Genomic DNA, 16991 nt, shown 5'->3' with positions numbered 1-16991 from the left:
GTGGGGCCATGTTATACTCAGAGCCAGTCATATTATGGAGGCCTGTTATACCCAGCCCATGTCCAACCCCAGAACCAGCTGCATTTGTCAGTGGCTTTTATATTTGGTCTTTCTCCAGGAGGAAACTCTCCAAGACCAAGTTCTGGTGAGTTGGATTGGGGGGCTGGGCAGTGAGGGGCTGGGGTACAGACACCTGGGTTCCTTCCTGGACTCTTGGGTTCTCATTGGAGCAGTGGGGCTTGGTGGGCTACATCTGAGGCAGAGGTAGGAGCCTAGACACCTGGGTTCTCTTGGGGAGCAGTGGGTCCTTGTAGGTTACAGCAAGGAGGGGATGTTGGAAGCCTGTACTCCTAGGTTCTCTGCTTAAGTATTGGGGCCTGGGAGTCTGAATGCCTTGGCTCCACCTCAGATGCCTGGGTTTTCTGCGGGGGGCGGGGTGTACAATGGGGCCTGGAAGGTTAGAGCAGGAGGGGTTAGGAGCCCAGATGCCTTGGTTCTCACTTCACTCTGGAAGAGAAATGGGGTTTGGAAGGTTGCAGCAGGAGGAACATGGGAGCCCGGATGCCTGGGTTCCCTGACAGAGCACTGGGGGCTGGTGGGTTACAGCAGGGGTGGGGTGGTGGTACTAGGAGCCTGGACATGTGGGTTCCCTGTGGGAGCACTAGGTGCTGGTGGGTTACAGTCGGGGGCTGGGGCCCTAGATGCCTGGGTTCCCCCACTGGACATCTGGGTTCCATGCAGCCGGCGCCTACGCAGGGCCAACCGGGCACTGCGGAAGCATTGCCGCCTGGCGGCAAAATCAGTGGCCTTTTACTGGGTCGTGCTGCTGCTTGTCTTCCTCAACACCCTGACCATTGCCTCCGAGCACTACGGTCAGCCTGACTGGCTCACCCACACTCAGGGTGAGCTCCAGCCCTCAAGGCATGGGGGCCGGGGGGCCGGGGGGGGGGGGGGGGCGGACTGGATGCCTGGGTTCCTTCTTTGTCCTGGGAAGATGCATTAGGGGCTGTGGGTGAGGGGCCTGGATGCCTGGGTACTCCCCCTGATCTAAGAATGGGTTAGATGCCGGGGAGTGGGGGAGCAAGTCCTGGGTTCCCTCCCTGGGGGGGGAAGGAGGGGGGCGGAAGGGAAACCCAGATGTCTGGGTTCCTTTTCTGCTCTGGGAGTGAATCAAATGCCTTGCAGGTGGGGGATGGGGGGTGGGGTGCAGGTGGCGGACACCTGGGTTTCCTCCTTGCCCTGAGAATAGATCAAATGTCTGGCAGGCCCCAGACACCTGGGTCCTCTTCCTGATGTGGGAATGGCTCAGATACCTTGTGGGATAGGTAGGGAGACTGGGAAATCTGGGCCCCCTCCCCATCTGTGACCCCCCTTCATCCCCCCCCAGCCTATGCCAACAAGGTGCTGCTGTCCCTCTTCACACTGGAGATGCTGCTCAAGCTGTATGGGCTGGGTCCCCATGCCTATGGCGCCAGCTTCTTCAACCGCTTTGATTGCTTTGTGGTGTGTGGTGGCATCCTGGAGACAGCGCTGGTGGAGCTAGGCATCATGGAGCCTCTGGGCATCTCTGTGCTGCGCTGTGTCCGCCTCCTCCGCATCTTCAAGGTCACCAGGTGAGCAGGGGTAGGGGGGTTATAGGGACCGGGGTAGCCAGCAGGTGGTGCTGGGGGGCATTATATGGACATGGGGCAGCCAGCAGGGGACCCTGGGCAGCTTATAGGGACTGGGGGTGGGCATTGGTAGGATTATGTGGACCAGGGGCAGCCAGCAGGGAGCACTGGGTGGGGTCGTTAAAGGGACTGGGGATGGCCAGCAGGGGCACTACAGGGCACTCCTCCACCCCCCAGGGATCTCAGCAAGAGAGGCATCTTCCTGGTCCCATATTGCCCCCTGACTTTTGTATTGCCCTCCATCCCCTGTATTTGCCCCCCGATCCCTGTCTTGCCTCTTCCAACCCCTATTACCCCTACAGGCACTGGGCATCACTGAGCAACCTGGTGGCCTCACTGCTGAACTCAATGAAGTCGATTGCATCACTGCTGCTGCTGCTCTTCCTCTTTATCATCATCTTCTCACTTCTTGGCATGCAGCTCTTCGGGGGCCGCTTTGCCTTTGAGGGTGCCCCCGCCAAGCGCTCCACCTTCGACACCTTCCCCCAGGCCCTGCTTACTGTCTTCCAGGTATGACCCTCCCCACAACACCCCAGAGCCCCCCCCTGCACTGCCAGCACCATCCCCCAGGCCCTGCTCACTGTCTCCTGGTGGGGTGCAACCCTTCACAGCTCCCTGGGACCCTCCCACTGTTGACACCATTCCCTAGGCCCTGCTCACCGTTGTCCAGGTGCCTGACATGCCATAGAGTCCTCCACAGCCCCCCAGGACCCCCCTATCATCAACACCTTCCCTTCCCTCAGGCCCTGTTCACCTCTGCCAGGTACCAGCCCCCAGGCCTTCCTGACCTCAGTTCATGCCCCCTTTAGATCCTGACAGGAGAGGACTGGAATGCGGTGATGTACGATGGCATCATGGCATATGGTGGCCCTGTCTTCCCCGGCATGCTTGTCTGCATCTACTTTGTCATTCTCTTCATCTGTGGCAACTGCATCCACCTAGGGACAATGGCAGGGAGGGGCAGGACAGGGCAGGAAGGGAGGAGTTGGGTGGAGGTTGGGGCTGGGGACAGTCAGGTGGAGGGTGGGCCAAGGGCAAAGGTCAGAGATGGGTTGGACATGGAGAGTCAGGGCTGGGGGGGCAGGACTAGATGAAAGGGTGGGCCAAGGGAGCAAGGGTCAGAGGTGGAGGGGTGGTGCTTGGGGTGAGATCAGAGGGGAAGGGGCAGGGCCTCGGGTGAGGTCAGCAGTTCAGGGTGTAGTCCAGGTGTGGGCAAAATGTGGCCTGTGGGCCAGATGCAGCCCACCAGGCCATTCTATCTGGCCCATGGGGCCCCTAAAAATTTAGAAAATGAATATTTATCTTCCCCTGGCTGCCTGTCACGCAGCCCTCAATGGCTTGCCAAAACTTAGTAAGCGGTCCTGCGCTCAAAATTATTGCCCACCCCTGGTGTAGTCAGAGGTGGCGGGGTAAGGCTTGGGGTGGTGGTGGTGGTGGGGTGTGGGGGGTTAGATGGAGGGCAGACTGGGGTGGCAGCCTGGAAAAGGCAGGGGCTGGGGATGGAAGTGACTGAGGGCTGGCAGAGATGGGGCCTGGGTGCTGGAAGTGTGTGGTCTCAGGTACCCCATGCCCTTTTCCTGACCCCACCCCCAGACATCCTGCTCAATGTGTTCCTGGCCATTGCCGTTGATAACCTGGCTGATGCTGACAACATCAGTGCCGCCAAGGAGCGGTAAGCTGGGACGCTGGGGTAGCACTCGGACAATAGGATGCCCAGGTTCTTTCCTTGCTCTGGGAGGGGAGTGGGAGCTCTTGGAGGTCCTGGGACCCAGACACCTAGGTTCCATTCCAGCTCCTGGAGGGGAGGGAGGCTGGTGGGTTAGAGTAGGGGGGCTGGGAGCCTGGATGCTCTGGTCCTTTACTACTGCCATTCCTCACCCCCCTTCCTGGCAGGCAGAAGGCGAGTGAAGCCATTGCAGGCAATACCACCCATGAAGACGGAGTGAAGGTGAGAGCAGGGGGCAGGGGTGGAGATGCCTGGGTTCTCTGGGGCAGGGTGTGGCCATAGTCCTGGGACAGCCACATGTGCCAGTGGGGGAAGTTCTTGCACAGCTGCCTCATGCTCATGCAGGCTTGCATGGTTCCCTTGTGTGGCCCTGCGCAAAGCCTCACATGTCTGTTGCCTGCTGCCTCTCACATGACTGAGGCTTTCATGCTCCTGTGCTTGCTCCCAGTGACTATCCACCCTGCTCTCCCCCCAGGTGAAATGTGAGGATGAAGAAGAGCAGGAGGAAGATGACAGTGAGGGAGAAGGTAAGAAGGGGGCAGGGCGGCAGACACCTCGGTTTTCCGGGAAAGGAGTGAGGACTGTGGGGTGAGACCAGGCAGGGCTGGGAGCCCAGATGCCTGGGTCTTATCTCCACTCTGGCAGGACAGTGGGGGAGTGAGGGTCTGGACCACATCTCTGATGTCTGGGTTCTTTCTTAGTGCTGGATTGGCAGTAAGAATGGGAGGGCCTGGGAGCTCAGATGCCTGGGTTCTCTGGGAGGGGAGTGGGTTCCTGTGGGATGGAGCAGGGGGGCAGTGACCTGGATGCCCGGGTTTTCCAGGAGGGCAGCAGGGACTGGGGGTGAGGGCAGAGGAGGCTGGGAGCCTGGATGCCAGGGTTGTCTGGGAGGGCAGTGGGGGCAGGTGGGCTGGAGCCCAGGGCACTGACTTGGACCCCTGGGTCCCCTGCAGGGGAGGAGGCGGAGGGTGCCAGCCTGGCGGGGTCAGAGTCAGGCTCCCATGGGGATCAGGCTGAGGACCCTGCTGCAGAAAAGGTGCTGCCCATCCCCCAGGGAAGCGCCTTCTTCCTACTTAGCAGCACCAACCCGTGAGTGGGGGCCTCAACCCTGGGGAAGATGTAGAGGGAGGGGCAAAGCCCAACCTGGGGGACAGAGGGCAGGGCCCAATCCTGAAGGGATGATTCCAGGACTCTTTGGCCTGATCCTGAGGGGTCTGGGAGGCTTGATGGTGGGGAGTGGGAGGGGCTGAACTTGGGGCTGCTGGGCCCAATTCTGGGGGGCAGGTAGGACCTGATTGTGGGTGGGAGTAATCCTGGCACTCCTAAACCTGATCCTGATGGGCCTGGGAGGCATGATCCTGGCGACAGGGCAGGGGGCCTGATTCAAGAGCTGTTGGGCCCGATCCTGTGGGAACATGGGAGCTCAATCCTGGGAGTCCTGAGCCAGCTGCAGGGCTAGGCCCAATCTAGAGAGTGGTGGGGGAGGGGAGCTAGGCCCAAAGCCAGAGGGGAGCAGTGGCCTGATCCTGGAGGGGCCCAATCTGGTGAGTGATGGGCCTGATCCTGGAGGCTGGCTCTAGCAGGGTTGGGGGATCCAGGCCAGATCCTGGGGGCCTGAGGGTGACCCCCTCATTCTCCCCAGGCTGCGGGTGCACTGCCACGCTCTGATCCACCACCACATCTTCACCAACCTCATCCTCGTCTTCATCATACTGAGCAGCGTCTCCCTGGCAGCTGAGGACCCAGTGAGGGCCCACTCTTTCCGCAACCATGTGAGTCGGGACCCAGGCATCTGGGGTGGGATTTAGCGGGGGCAAGAAGCTGGGCTAGCAGAAGGGGCTCTTGGGGGGGTGTCTTGGGGCAGGGTAAGCAGGGTGGGGTAGAGGGTTGGAGGGGGCTTTGTGTGGGATTGGGAAAAAGGGCTTGTGGGTGAGGCAAAGAGGATAGGGGTGGTGTGGCTTATGGGGTAGGGCTGATGGGGCAGGGCACAGGGTGGGCAAAGGGGGCATCTCTGAGGCTGCCCCCTTCCCATGCTCACTCTCCCCCCTCTTGTACCCACCCCAGATTCTAGGCTACTTTGACTACGCCTTCACCACCATCTTCACCGTGGAGATCCTGCTCAAGGTACCACCTGGACACCTGGGTTCTTTGGAAGGGGAATGAGGCTATAGGGAGAGAGCAGGGGATGCTGGGAGCCCAGACACCTGACACCTGGGTACTTTTGGAGGACAGTGGGAGCTAAGGACTCTAGGGAAGCCAAAAGGCCTTTGCTTAGGTTGGATGTAGCCTAGACACATGGATTTACCCCTAAACTTGGCAGGGGGAGGGGATCAGGGCCTTGCCTGGGCCTGATCCTGAACTCAGCCTCTGGTCAAAGTCACCCTGAACTATCATGAGCTAGTGCTGGGGGGTATGTGAAGAGAAAGGGTTGAGAGCATGGACACCTGGGTTCTCTGGAAAGGGAATGGGGGTGGGGCTGGGAGCCAGGACGCCTGGGTTCTCCCTGGCTCTAAGAGGGGAGGAGAGGGGAGGGGCGTGGCAGGGCGAGGGGTGGTGTGTGGTTAGTGCAGCAAGGGTTGGTGGGTTCCAGAACAGGTCTATTGTGTTAAATCAGGGAGGTCTGGGGGCCCGGACACCTGGGTTCCATGGGGGTGCAGTGGGGTAGTGTAGGGGGGACTTGGGGGCCTGGATGCCTAGGTTCCATGGCAATCTGGTGAGTTAGAGCAGAGGCTGGCTAGGAGCCTGGACACCTGGGTTCCATGGAGATCTCTGGTGAACCAGAACAGGGACTGGCTGGGATCCATGGGGATCTAGTGGCGTAGTGCATGGCAGGTCTTAGGCACCTGGACTCCTGGGTCTTGCATCTCTTCACCCCCTTCCCAGATGACAGCCTATGGTGCCTTCCTGCACAAAGGCTCCTTCTGCCGCAATTGGTTCAACCTCCTTGACCTGCTCGTTGTCAGCGTCTCCCTCATCTCCTTCGGCATCCAGTGAGGAGCAGGGATTGGTGGGGCATGAGGCCTGTGGTGGGCAGGGCTGGGAGGGATGAGGGGGCATGTTTGGCATGTAGCCTTAAGGCCATGGACATGAAGTGGGGCAGGGGCTGGGGGATAGAGGTTGGGGTGTCTGAGGGGGGTCTGGGAATTACTGTGAGGTCATGAGGTCACCCCCCCAGGTGAAATGTGAGGATGAAGAAGAGCAGGAGGTAGTCCACTAGGTGTGAATGGCTGCAGGGGCAGGGCTTGGGGTGGGTGGAGCCTGGAAATATTTGCAGCTTTGAGGGCAAGGCATGGCAGATGGGGCCTGGGGTGGACACAGGATGTGTGAGGCTTTAGGTGGGCTCTTGTGGGGGTAGGGATCTCCCTGTGGTGGCAGGGCAAGGTCCCTTTAAGGGGAGACCCTATGGCGATGACTGTCCAGGGCCTGATTCCTCCCCTTTCCAGCTCCAGCGCCATCTCAGTGGTCAAGATCCTACGGGTGCTGCGGGTGTTGCGGCCCCTCCGGGCCATCAACCGGGCCAAGGGTCTTAAAGTGAGGGGAAGCCAGGGCTGGGGAGGTCCCATGGGGAGCTCTGGGGGGTGGGGCTGCCTGGAGGGTCGGGGGAGGGGGGGGGTGTCTCTGAGGGGTCCTGGGAGGGCTGGGAGTCTACAGAGAGGTTTCTAGGGGTGGGGTGGACTGGCTGCGGGCATCTCAGGGGCCTCAGGGAGTCTGAGTGGTCCTAGGGGGCACCTGGCTGGCTGGAGGGTCTCAGGTTTCTGGGGGGGCAGGGGATCCTAGGGTGGTTTGTGGGCCTCGGGGGGGGTCTGAACTGGCTGGAGCATCCCAGGGGTCTCTGAGGGGGGCTGGACTGGCTGGTGGAGGTCGTTTCAGGGCAGGGCTGGGGAGCCTCTGGGGGGTTCCAAGAGGGTCTCTGGGGAGCCTGGGTTGGCTGGAGGGTCCCAGGGGATTCCACAGAGCTTTTGAGTAGGGGTTGAACTGGCTTGGGATGTCTCAGGAGGGGCTGGGGTGCACTGAGGGCCTTTGAATGGTCCCAGGGGGGATGAGGAGGCCTTGCCTGGTTGGAGGGTCCCAGGAGGGTTCTGGGGGGGGGAACTAGTGGGGGCCCCAGGGTGGGGCTGTAGGAGTTCCCCTGCCTGACTGCCAACACCCCCACCCCCCCTGTCCCCAGCACGTAGTACAGTGCGTGTTTGTGGCCATCCGCACCATCGGCAACATCATGATTGTCACCACCTTGCTGCAATTCATGTTCGCCTGCATCGGCGTCCAGCTCTTCAAGGTGGGGTCCTGGCCCTCCGCCCAAGATGCCCCTGTGACCTCCCAGGGACTCCCCAAAAACCTTCCAGACCCCTTTAGGGATCCCCAGAACTTTTCTGAGACCCCTCCAGATCCCTGACTCTCCAGATGTCCCTAGGGATCCTTCAGGGTCCCCAGAAACCTTCTGGGGTCCCCCAGATCCCTGACCCCCACCATAAACATCCAAAAGACCTCCCAGATCCCCTAGAAACCTCCTGGGACTCCCCAGATCCCTGACTCCCCTCAAGGGACCCCCACCTCTCTGGGACCCTCCAGGGTCCCCAGAAGCCTTTTGCAGATCTCTCTAGGGACCCCCCACATCCCTGACCCCCCAGGATATCCAGACCCATCTAGGACCCTCCGGCCCTCTCCCTAGAGGAGTGAGGGGTGGGGCTCTGTGGGAGGAGAGGAGTGGGAGAGTCTGTGGGAGGAGGTACAGTCCTAGCCTCTCTTCCCACTCCCACACAGGGCAAGTTCTACAGCTGCACAGATGAGGCCAAGCACACACCCGAGGAGTGCAAGTGCGTGCCCCTGACCCCCTACCCCAAGGACTCCCACTGCCCCCTTAAAGCCACCCCTATATCCTTCTGCCCCCCAGAGCATCCTCCAATTCCTCCTAGAGCCCCTTTTTGGGGGTTGGAGGAGTCTAGGGGGCCCTAGGTCCCCCCTGGGGTCTCCAAACCCCTTGCACACTCCAAGACCCCTACCAAAAGCCCCCCTAAGCCCTGTCAGATACCCCCCAGTCCTCCCTACCCCAAAACTCTTCCCACCCCCAAAGCACCCCTAGGGATCCTCTATAGAGCCTGCAGCACCCCTTAAAACTGTCCTTGGAGACCCCCCACCAGGCCCCAGGCCTCCAAACCCATCCCACCCATCATAGACCCCCTTGAGCTCCCTGCCACTCCCTCCCAAACCCTGCTGAAGCCCCCATTCCTGGGGCCCCCCAAAGATCCTGGTAAATTCTTCAAGACCTCCCCATCCGCCCCCAGCTCCTGCCACTCCAAGGAGGTGGGGAGTGAGGTTGTAGGGGTTCCTTTCTTTCCTTGACCCCCCTGTACTGCCCCAGGGGCACATTCATTGTGTACAAGGATGGTGACGTGTTGCACCCAATGGTGCGGGACCGTGTGTGGCACAACAGTGACTTCAACTTCGACAATGTCCTGGCCGGGATGATGGCCCTGTTCACCGTGTCCACCTTTGAGGGCTGGCCTGCGTGAGTGCTTGGGGGGGAGCACTGCGAGGGCATGAAAAGGGCACAAGGGATTGTGGGTGGGCATGGGGGATCAGCAGGAGGACATGGGGGGTGGGGTATGTGGGGGTACAGAGAATCACCAGGAGAGCATGTGGGAGCATGGGGGATCACCAGGAAATCTCCAGAGGTACATGGAGGGTCATAGGGCTGGCCAATATTATGGCCCTCTATTCACCATGTCCCCCTTTAAGGGCTGGCCCATGTGAGCATAGGGAATCACCAGAGGGTCATGGGGAAAAATGGGTGATCACAAGGAGGGACAGGAGGGATCACCAGGTGGCATGTAGGGGGGTATGGGGAATCATGCCGGGGTGGGGAATGGGGCTAGCCAACATCATGGGCCTATTCTGTGCCTATGGAGGTGTGGTGGGATCACCAGGGGGCACAGAGGATAATGAAACTGGCTGGTATTATGGCCCTATTCACCATGTTTTTGAAGACTGGCCCAAGTGAACATGGGGAATGGGATGGGGTGAGGTACAAAGGACTACCAGGAGGTACCAGGGGCCCACGAGGGAGCACTAAAGATCATGAAGGGGCATGGGATATCACCAGGGGGGCACAAGGGATCATAGGGGAGGCAGAGGGAAGGATCATGGGGGATCATCAGGGGGCATGAGGAAGCACAGGACCCCCTGTTTCCCCCCGCCCCCGTCCCTCATTCCCCTTAGGCTGCTGTACAAGGCAATTGATGCGCACGCTGAGAACCAGGGTCCCATCTACAACTACCGGGTGGAGATCTCCATCTTCTTCATAGTCTACATAATCATCATTGCCTTTTTCATGATGAACATCTTCGTAGGCTTTGTCATCATCACCTTCCGTGCCCAGGGTGAGCAGGAGTACCGCAACTGTGAGCTCGACAAGAACCAGGTATCCCCCCCAAACAGGTCACCCCCAAACTGGCCTTCTAGCCCCCCCGACCCATCCTCCCAGCCCCAGGGCAAGCAGGAGATCTGTCACTGAGCTTGATGAGAATCAGGTACCTGACCTATCCTCCTAGTATGAGGGTGAGCAGGAGACCTACCACTGTGAGCCTGACAAGAACCAGGTGCCCCCCCCACATCAGGGACATCCCCAAAGCAGAGAACCCCATCCACAGATCCAGGGCAAGCAGGAGACCTGCTACTGTGAGTTTGACAACAGTTAGGTACCCCACATCAGGGGCATCCCCAAACCCTGGCATCCCAGAAGGTGAAGTATGTGCTGAAGATGCAGCTGCTGGGGGGGGGGGGGTGTGTCCCTCACCTCTTGCTCCCCCATTGCTCCAGTTAGCAGCATTTCAATTATGCACTAAATTCACAGGCTCTGGGGGGCAGTAAGGGTTCATGGGGGACATGTGTGGGGGGATTGGGGAATTCAGGGGGGCCTGGGGGATTTGTGGGGTGCTGGAGGGGTTGGGTCTGTGGGGAGTGCTGGGGAGCTGTGTGGGGTCTGTGATAGGTGCTGGGGGGCCATGGCAGGGATGGTGGTCCTTGACCCTGCCCACCCCCTGGTAGCGGCAGTGTGTGGAGTATGCGCTGAAGGCACAGCCGCTGCGGCGCTACATCCCACGGCACCGGGCCCAGCACCGTGTTTGGGCCATGGTCAACTCGGCTGCATTCGAGTATGCCATGTTCCTGCTCATCCTCCTCAACACCGTTGCCCTCGCTGTTCAGGTGCCTGGGAAATTTGGAGGGATGTAGGGGGCCACTGGAGTGCACAAGGGAAACGTTGGGGTGGAGGAGTATGGAAGGGGCTGGAAGGCAAGAGTGCAATGCAAGGGGGCGTTAGAGGGGCTGTACAGGGGTATTGGTGGAGTGGGAGGGCAAGAGAGATGTCTAGGGGGTGGGGAGACTGTGGGCATGGGGGAAGTCTACAGGGGGTGAGAGGGGCTCAGGAGCAAGAGAGGGGTCCAAGGGGGGCATTAGGGGGCAAGGGGGTTTCTTGGGGGGGGTGCCCAAGGCAACCCATGGGAGGCAAGATCTGTTGGGAGGGATGAGGGGGACCTGCCTGCTGGGCTCTGCTCCCTCCCTTGATGCCATTCTCTGGCCCTGCCCCTAGCACTATGAGCAGTCCCAGCCCTTCAACTATGTCATGGACCTGCTGAACATGGTGTTCACAGGGCTCTTCACAGTGGAGATGATCCTCAAGCTCATCGCATTCAAGCCCAAGGTTAGGGGGCAGGGCTTGCACAGTGGAGGGGGGGCAGCATGGTTTTGCATAAGGGCTCCCAGCAGTTGCATGTAATCTCACCAGAGGCTTCTGCACAAGAATACAAGAATGAGCCTCATATGAGATCATGGGAGGGGGGCAAGGCATGGGGGGGGGGGTCCGGCTTGCACATTTTTTCCATTTTTTTGTGATAAAAATATATATATATGATTTGCACACACATGTGCAAGCTCTGGCTTGCACATGTGCATGCAAATCCCCCCCTCACATGCATGTGGACATCTCTCCCCAGCACTATTTCTGTGACGCCTGGAACACATTTGACGCCCTCATTGTGGTGGGCAGTGTTGTGGACATTGCCGTCACTGAGGTCAATGTGAGTACCTTCCCCAGCCAGCCCCACATCTGAGGGACCTCCAGCCCCTCCCCACTTCCACCATTCACACATGGCTCCTTTCATCACACTGCCCCTCTTGGCGCACAGTGAGGGGGCCCTGTTATAGCCCTTCCTAGAGCCAGCTGCATCACGTGGCCCTGTCATACCCAGCTCCTGACATCCCTTCCCAGAACCAGCTGCATTGCAGGGCCCTGTTTACCCAGTCCTAGTGAACTCCCTTCTAGAGCCAGCTGCATCATGGGGGTCTTGTTAAACTCAGCTCTCAACACCATACCCCAGAGCCAGCTGCATTGTGGGGCCCCATTATACCCAATCCCTGACAGCCCTCTCCAGAGCCAGCTGCAGTGTGGGGGCCCTCTTACACCCAACTCCCAGTACCCCTCCCAGAGCCATCCACATCATGGGATCCCTCAACCCTGACATCCCTGAGGGGTTATACCCAGGCTCTGACATCCATTCCCAGAGCCGGCCAAATTCGTGGGGCCCCGTTATACCCAGTCCATGCCCCACCCCAGAGCCAGGTGCATTGTACACAGCCCTCAATGCCCCACCCCAGAGCCAGCCACATCATGAAGACCCTGTTATATCTAACCCACACTCCTCCACAGAGCCAGCTTCATGGTTGGGCCCCTGTTATACCCAACTGATGCCTCTCCCCAGAGTCAGCCACATTGTGCGGCCCTGTTGTACCCCAAAACCATATTCCAGAACCTGCTGCAATGCAGCCCCAACCATGCATCTGGGGTGCCTTGAGTCTCCCCTCATCTCATGTCATCTCATCTCACCTCTCTGCCTGTCTCCCGGATGTCTGGGTCCTGCGGCCCTACCCCTCCCCACATCACCCCATGGCAGAACGGGGGCCATGTTGGAGAGGTAACTCCCATTTTGACGGGGGGGGGAGGTCAAGGGTCATGTCAGGGCCCTGGAGTCGAGGCTGCTGCAGGGATCAGGACTTGAGGGGGTACTCACGGGTGGTCAAGGGTCAGAGGTCACTTCAGGGGGGGTTGGGGATTCCTCTCATGGTTGCAAGGCATCAGGGATCTTCATGTCAGAGGTCTGGATGTGACTGCAGGTGTCATGAGAGCTCAGGGGTCAGAGGTTGGGTTGGGGCTGTGGGTGTTGCGAGTGGTGGGGGGTAGGTCAAGGGTCACACTGGAGGTGGCCATAGGAGTTGTGAGAGGGCAGGGATCGTGTCAAGGGGAAGAGGTTGGATATGGCTGCAGGTGCCATGAGTGGTCAAGGGGGCAGGGGCTGGGGGATAGAGGTTGGGGTGTCTGAGGGGGGTCTGGGAATTACTGTGAGGTCATGAGGAGGTTAAGGGTTGGGGTGCTACTCCAACTGTGCCCCCTGAGCCCTGACATTTGTCCCCAGAGCTCAGAGGACAGCTCCCGCATCTCCATTACATTCTTCCGCCTATTTCGGGTCATGCGCCTGGTGAAGCTTCTGAGCAAGGGTGAGGGCATCCGTACACTGCTCTGGACCTTCATCAAGTCCTTCCAGGTGGGTGGGGCCTAAGAAATATGGAGTGGGGTTGGTGGGAGCTTGGTGGAGGGAGCAGGGTTTAGGTGAGGGGTGTGGTCTGCTGAAGGGAGATTGGGTTTGTTAGGAACTGGGAGGGGCAGAGTTTAGGAGAGGAGGGGGTTCTGGGAGGGGTGTGATCTGCTCAGGGTGGGGCTGGTGGGAGCTGGGGCTCAAATGAGGGGCATGGCTTGCTGGAGAGGGTGGAGTAGGTGGGAACTGGGAGGTAGCGGGGCTATGACATGAGCCCAGCTGTGGGAAGGAGCAACTGGGGAATGGCCAAGTGGAGTGTGTTAGCAAATAAAAACCTAGGATTCCGGACTAGCCCAGGGATTGACACGACACCTCATTCAATGAGTGACAGAAAGGCTTTATTTACTACAAATATTTAAAATCAAGTCAAGTGAGCCCAAACCCAATCAAAGTCCAGTAATTAGCTATAAGGTGATGATTTCTCACCAAACAGGCGACGAAGAGGCGGTCTGTTTCTCTTCAACTTCTCGAGTAAGTCAGGTGCATCAGCAACTGGTGTCAGAGAGATTTCTCACTCTTGAAGCACACACTGTTTGCTGTTTTACTGCCTTTTTATACCCTTAGCTTAGTATCTTCAAAGCATTATTTCAGTTGTGTAAATCACGAGAGAGTCACAAGTAGTAAAAAACGTGCTCATTACTGGTTATCAGAAAATTCTAATTTGAATGAGTTACCTTCTTCAGTAACAAGATGTTATCCAGTTTGAAATATATCAAGAAACTGATTAACAGACAGGAAAAACATACTAAATCAGGAGGAGACATCTATTACATATGGAGAATGTCTCTTCCTGCACATAAACATGAGTTAGTTGCAAAATAAATATTTACCATACTAATTAATCAAGGAAAGACATTTCATATGGTTACACACCAGACAACTAGGAGACTGCCTGAAATCATCCTGAATATAGCAAGATAAGCTGGAAGAGATACTTCATTATTCTTTCTCAGATGGCCTAGCCATGAACTCACATCCTCTTGCAATATGCAGTTAGCATTATTATTCTGTATTTTAACTTGAGTAGGTCCAAGCTTAGCATGAGTTTTAGAGTCATCAGATTGTTCTGGCTTGCTGGAGACAGTGGAGCTGGAAGGAAGCAGGGCCTTAAAGCAGGGTGTGGTTGGCTGGAGCTGGCGGTCCCCCTCAACCCCTTCCTTTCCCTCCTCTCTCCTTCCTAGGCATTGCCATATGTTGCCCTCCTCATTGCCATGATCTTCTTTATCTACGCTGTCATCGGCATGCAGGTGAGCAGGGGGTGGGGCTGAGCACAGGGAGGTGGGGCCTTCTATGGCAATGTACCTGGCTGCTGCTCTCCAGAGCTGGGCACATGTCATAGGCCTGCAAGAGGTGGGGCAGGGGAATCTGCTTGGGGGGAAGCAGGGTTTGTACCCCCCCCCCCCCCCCCCCCCTGAGCTGTGAGTGCTGCAGACTTTTGGGAAGGTGGCGCTGCAAGATGGGACCCAGATCAACCGCAACAACAACTTCCAGACCTTCCCCCAGGCTGTGCTGCTGCTCTTCAGGTGCTGGGAACCCCCCGCTCCATTCCACCCCTTAGGGACCCTGTGAGACTCTCTGGGGATCCTCCACACCCCATGCAATCCCCCAGCCCCCTTAGGGACCTCAGAACCCTTACAGCACCTAGGAACCTAAATAAACACCCCAGGGACCACCCAGTCCCCTGACATGTCTTAGGGATCTTCCAGGCCCCCAATACCTTCCAGAGACCTCCTGACACACCCGAGGACCACCCCCCTGACCTCTGAGACCTCTAGGGGTCCCTCAGCCCAGCACCCCCAGGGAGCCCCTAATACCACCTAGGGACCCCCTCAGGCCCCCAGTACTTCCTAGAAACCCTCCACAGGACCACCTCAGTGACCCCCCATTTCTCAGCTCCTCTCAAGTTACCTCCAAATCCTCCAAGGGATATCCAGAGACTCCCACAGGCATCCCATAGGGATCTCTCAGCCCCATTCAGAAACCTGCCCAGCACCCCCAAGACTGCTAAACCCCCCAGCCCACCCCTGGGACTCTCCAAGGATCTCTCAGTCCCCTAGGGGCCCTGAACACCCCCAGAGACACCCCCAGGTCTCTAGGGACATACCAGAGTCCCCCAGACTCACAGATGAAGGTCCCCTCAACTCCCCCCAGGGAAACTCCATCTCTCCCTGTGCCCTTCAAGGCCCCCCCACTCTCTGTCCCCTCTCCTCCTCTAGAAGCTGCCCTGCTCCTGGAGATTCCTACTTCCTACCTGCCCTCCAGAAACCCCCAACACCCCCTACTGGACCCCCTGATTCCTTTTCACCTCTCCAGGGAGATCACCTTTCTCTGGAAACCCCTCCACTTCTTGGGGACACCTGCTATGGGAGGGGAGGTGGGACTTGGTGCAGAGAGCAAGGGGGCTGGGAGCCTGGACACCTGGGTTCTCTCCCTGTTCTGTGAGTGAATGGGGTGGGGGGTGCGGCTGAGTTCTCTGGGCAGGGACTGGTGGGTTAGAGTCCAGGGGCTGGAAGCCCAGACACCTGGGTTCTCTCCCTACTTTGGGAGAGGACCATGGGAGCGTGGCTGGGTTGTCACTGTCACTGGGCGGCAGGCAAGGAGGGGGGCAGGGCCAGAACACTCCACTTGAACATTCCCCAGTTGCTCCTCCCCAAAGCTTGGCTCGTGTCAGTGTCTGAGTGGGGCTGGGCAGGGCTAACCTCCACACTCTGAACCTGCCCTTCCCAGGTGCGCAACGGGGGAAGCCTGGCAGGAGATCATGCTAGCCAGCCTGCCTGGCAAGCGCTGTGACCGCGAGTCTGACTATGGCCCTGGCGAGGAGTTCTCCTGCGGCAGCAACTTTGCTATCGCCTATTTCATCAGCTTCTTCATGCTCTGCGCTTTCCTGGTGGGATCCTTGAGCCCTCTCACCCCCCAGTCCCCACCCCACTTCTAGAGAACCCAGGCATCCAGGTTTCCGCCCCTCCCCCCCCCACTCTCCCCAAAAACGTGAAAACCCAAGTGTCCAGGCTCCCATCCCTTCCTGCTTTAATCCCCCAGACCTCAATCCCCTCCCAGAGAACCCAGGCATCCAGGCTCCCAGGCCCCCTGCTTTAACCCTTCCAGCTTCTCTAAAACCACCCAGGACCTCCCCACCCACTCTGAGTAACCACAGGACATCCTCAGCTGCCCCAGGACCCCCCTGGACCACCTGTACCCCCTGATCACTAGAGACCCCTCCCTCTCTGACCTCATCTTCCAGCACCACCCAAGGGCTCCTCACTGTCCTGGGACACCCTCGGTCCCTCCCAGCTCCAAGGACTGCTCCAGGCCCTCCTCTGAAACCCCCAACCCCTGGAGATCTCACTTATTGCCCCCCAGAGTCGCCCCCACCCCAGAGCCTGGGAACATCTCCTGGTCACCAGGAATCTCCCCTCATCCCTGCAGGGAGCCGCCCCCCCCCCCCACACACACACACATACTGCCTCCTCAGGGCTCTCTTGAGAGGGTTGAGGGCATGTATAACCTCTGACCCTCCACCTTGACCTCTGACCTCCAACCCCCCCCCCAGATCATCAACCTGTTTGTGGCTGTCATCATGGACAATTTTGACTACTTGACCCGGGACTGGAGCATCCTGGGCCCCCACCACCTGGATGAGTTCAAGCGGGTCTGGTCTGAATATGATCCTGCTGCCAGGTAGGCCCCATCCACTGGGTCCAACCCCATCCCTCCAGCCATGGGTACTACCACCACTCCAGCCCTGCTCTTACCACCTGGATTATTTCAAGCCCCTGTGGTTCAAGGTCAGCCCCAGCCTCCCCTCCTGTTCTGCTCTCAGCACAGACCCTGCCCCCACATAGCTAGGCCAGGTCTCCTGGGACCAGGCCCTACCTTCAGATCTAGGCCCCGCCCCCACCACCTGTATGAATTCAAGTGGGTTTTGTGCAGAGATAACCCCACTGGTAG

General features: G+C 58.7%; 1 protein-coding gene across 1 annotated transcript in view; it reads left to right on the top strand.

Moving 5' to 3' along the window:
* Window positions 1–16991, top strand: part of CACNA1F (calcium voltage-gated channel subunit alpha1 F) — a 38499-nt gene that overhangs the window by 14254 nt on the left and 7254 nt on the right. The window contains exons 13-38 of the mRNA XM_059732568.1: window positions 119–145; window positions 742–902; window positions 1388–1613; window positions 1973–2180; window positions 2480–2600; window positions 3264–3342; window positions 3564–3618; window positions 3872–3923; window positions 4350–4485; window positions 5039–5168; window positions 5461–5520; window positions 6280–6386; window positions 6840–6927; window positions 7565–7672; window positions 8158–8210; window positions 8756–8902; window positions 9613–9814; window positions 10441–10599; window positions 10985–11095; window positions 11388–11471; window positions 12345–12365; window positions 12864–12992; window positions 14225–14290; window positions 14475–14566; window positions 15771–15930; window positions 16594–16721. Of these exons, the coding sequence (XP_059588551.1) occupies window positions 119–145; window positions 742–902; window positions 1388–1613; window positions 1973–2180; window positions 2480–2600; window positions 3264–3342; window positions 3564–3618; window positions 3872–3923; window positions 4350–4485; window positions 5039–5168; window positions 5461–5520; window positions 6280–6386; window positions 6840–6927; window positions 7565–7672; window positions 8158–8210; window positions 8756–8902; window positions 9613–9814; window positions 10441–10599; window positions 10985–11095; window positions 11388–11471; window positions 12345–12365; window positions 12864–12992; window positions 14225–14290; window positions 14475–14566; window positions 15771–15930; window positions 16594–16721 (2910 nt within the window). The remainder of the gene's footprint in view (window positions 1–118; window positions 146–741; window positions 903–1387; window positions 1614–1972; window positions 2181–2479; window positions 2601–3263; window positions 3343–3563; window positions 3619–3871; window positions 3924–4349; window positions 4486–5038; window positions 5169–5460; window positions 5521–6279; window positions 6387–6839; window positions 6928–7564; window positions 7673–8157; window positions 8211–8755; window positions 8903–9612; window positions 9815–10440; window positions 10600–10984; window positions 11096–11387; window positions 11472–12344; window positions 12366–12863; window positions 12993–14224; window positions 14291–14474; window positions 14567–15770; window positions 15931–16593; window positions 16722–16991) is intronic.

The sequence above is a fragment of the Alligator mississippiensis genome, chromosome 8 (genome assembly GCF_030867095.1).
Source record: "Alligator mississippiensis isolate rAllMis1 chromosome 8, rAllMis1, whole genome shotgun sequence".
NCBI lineage: Eukaryota > Metazoa > Chordata > Crocodylia > Alligatoridae > Alligator > Alligator mississippiensis.
This window is presented reverse-complemented; position numbering and strand designations above follow the sequence as displayed.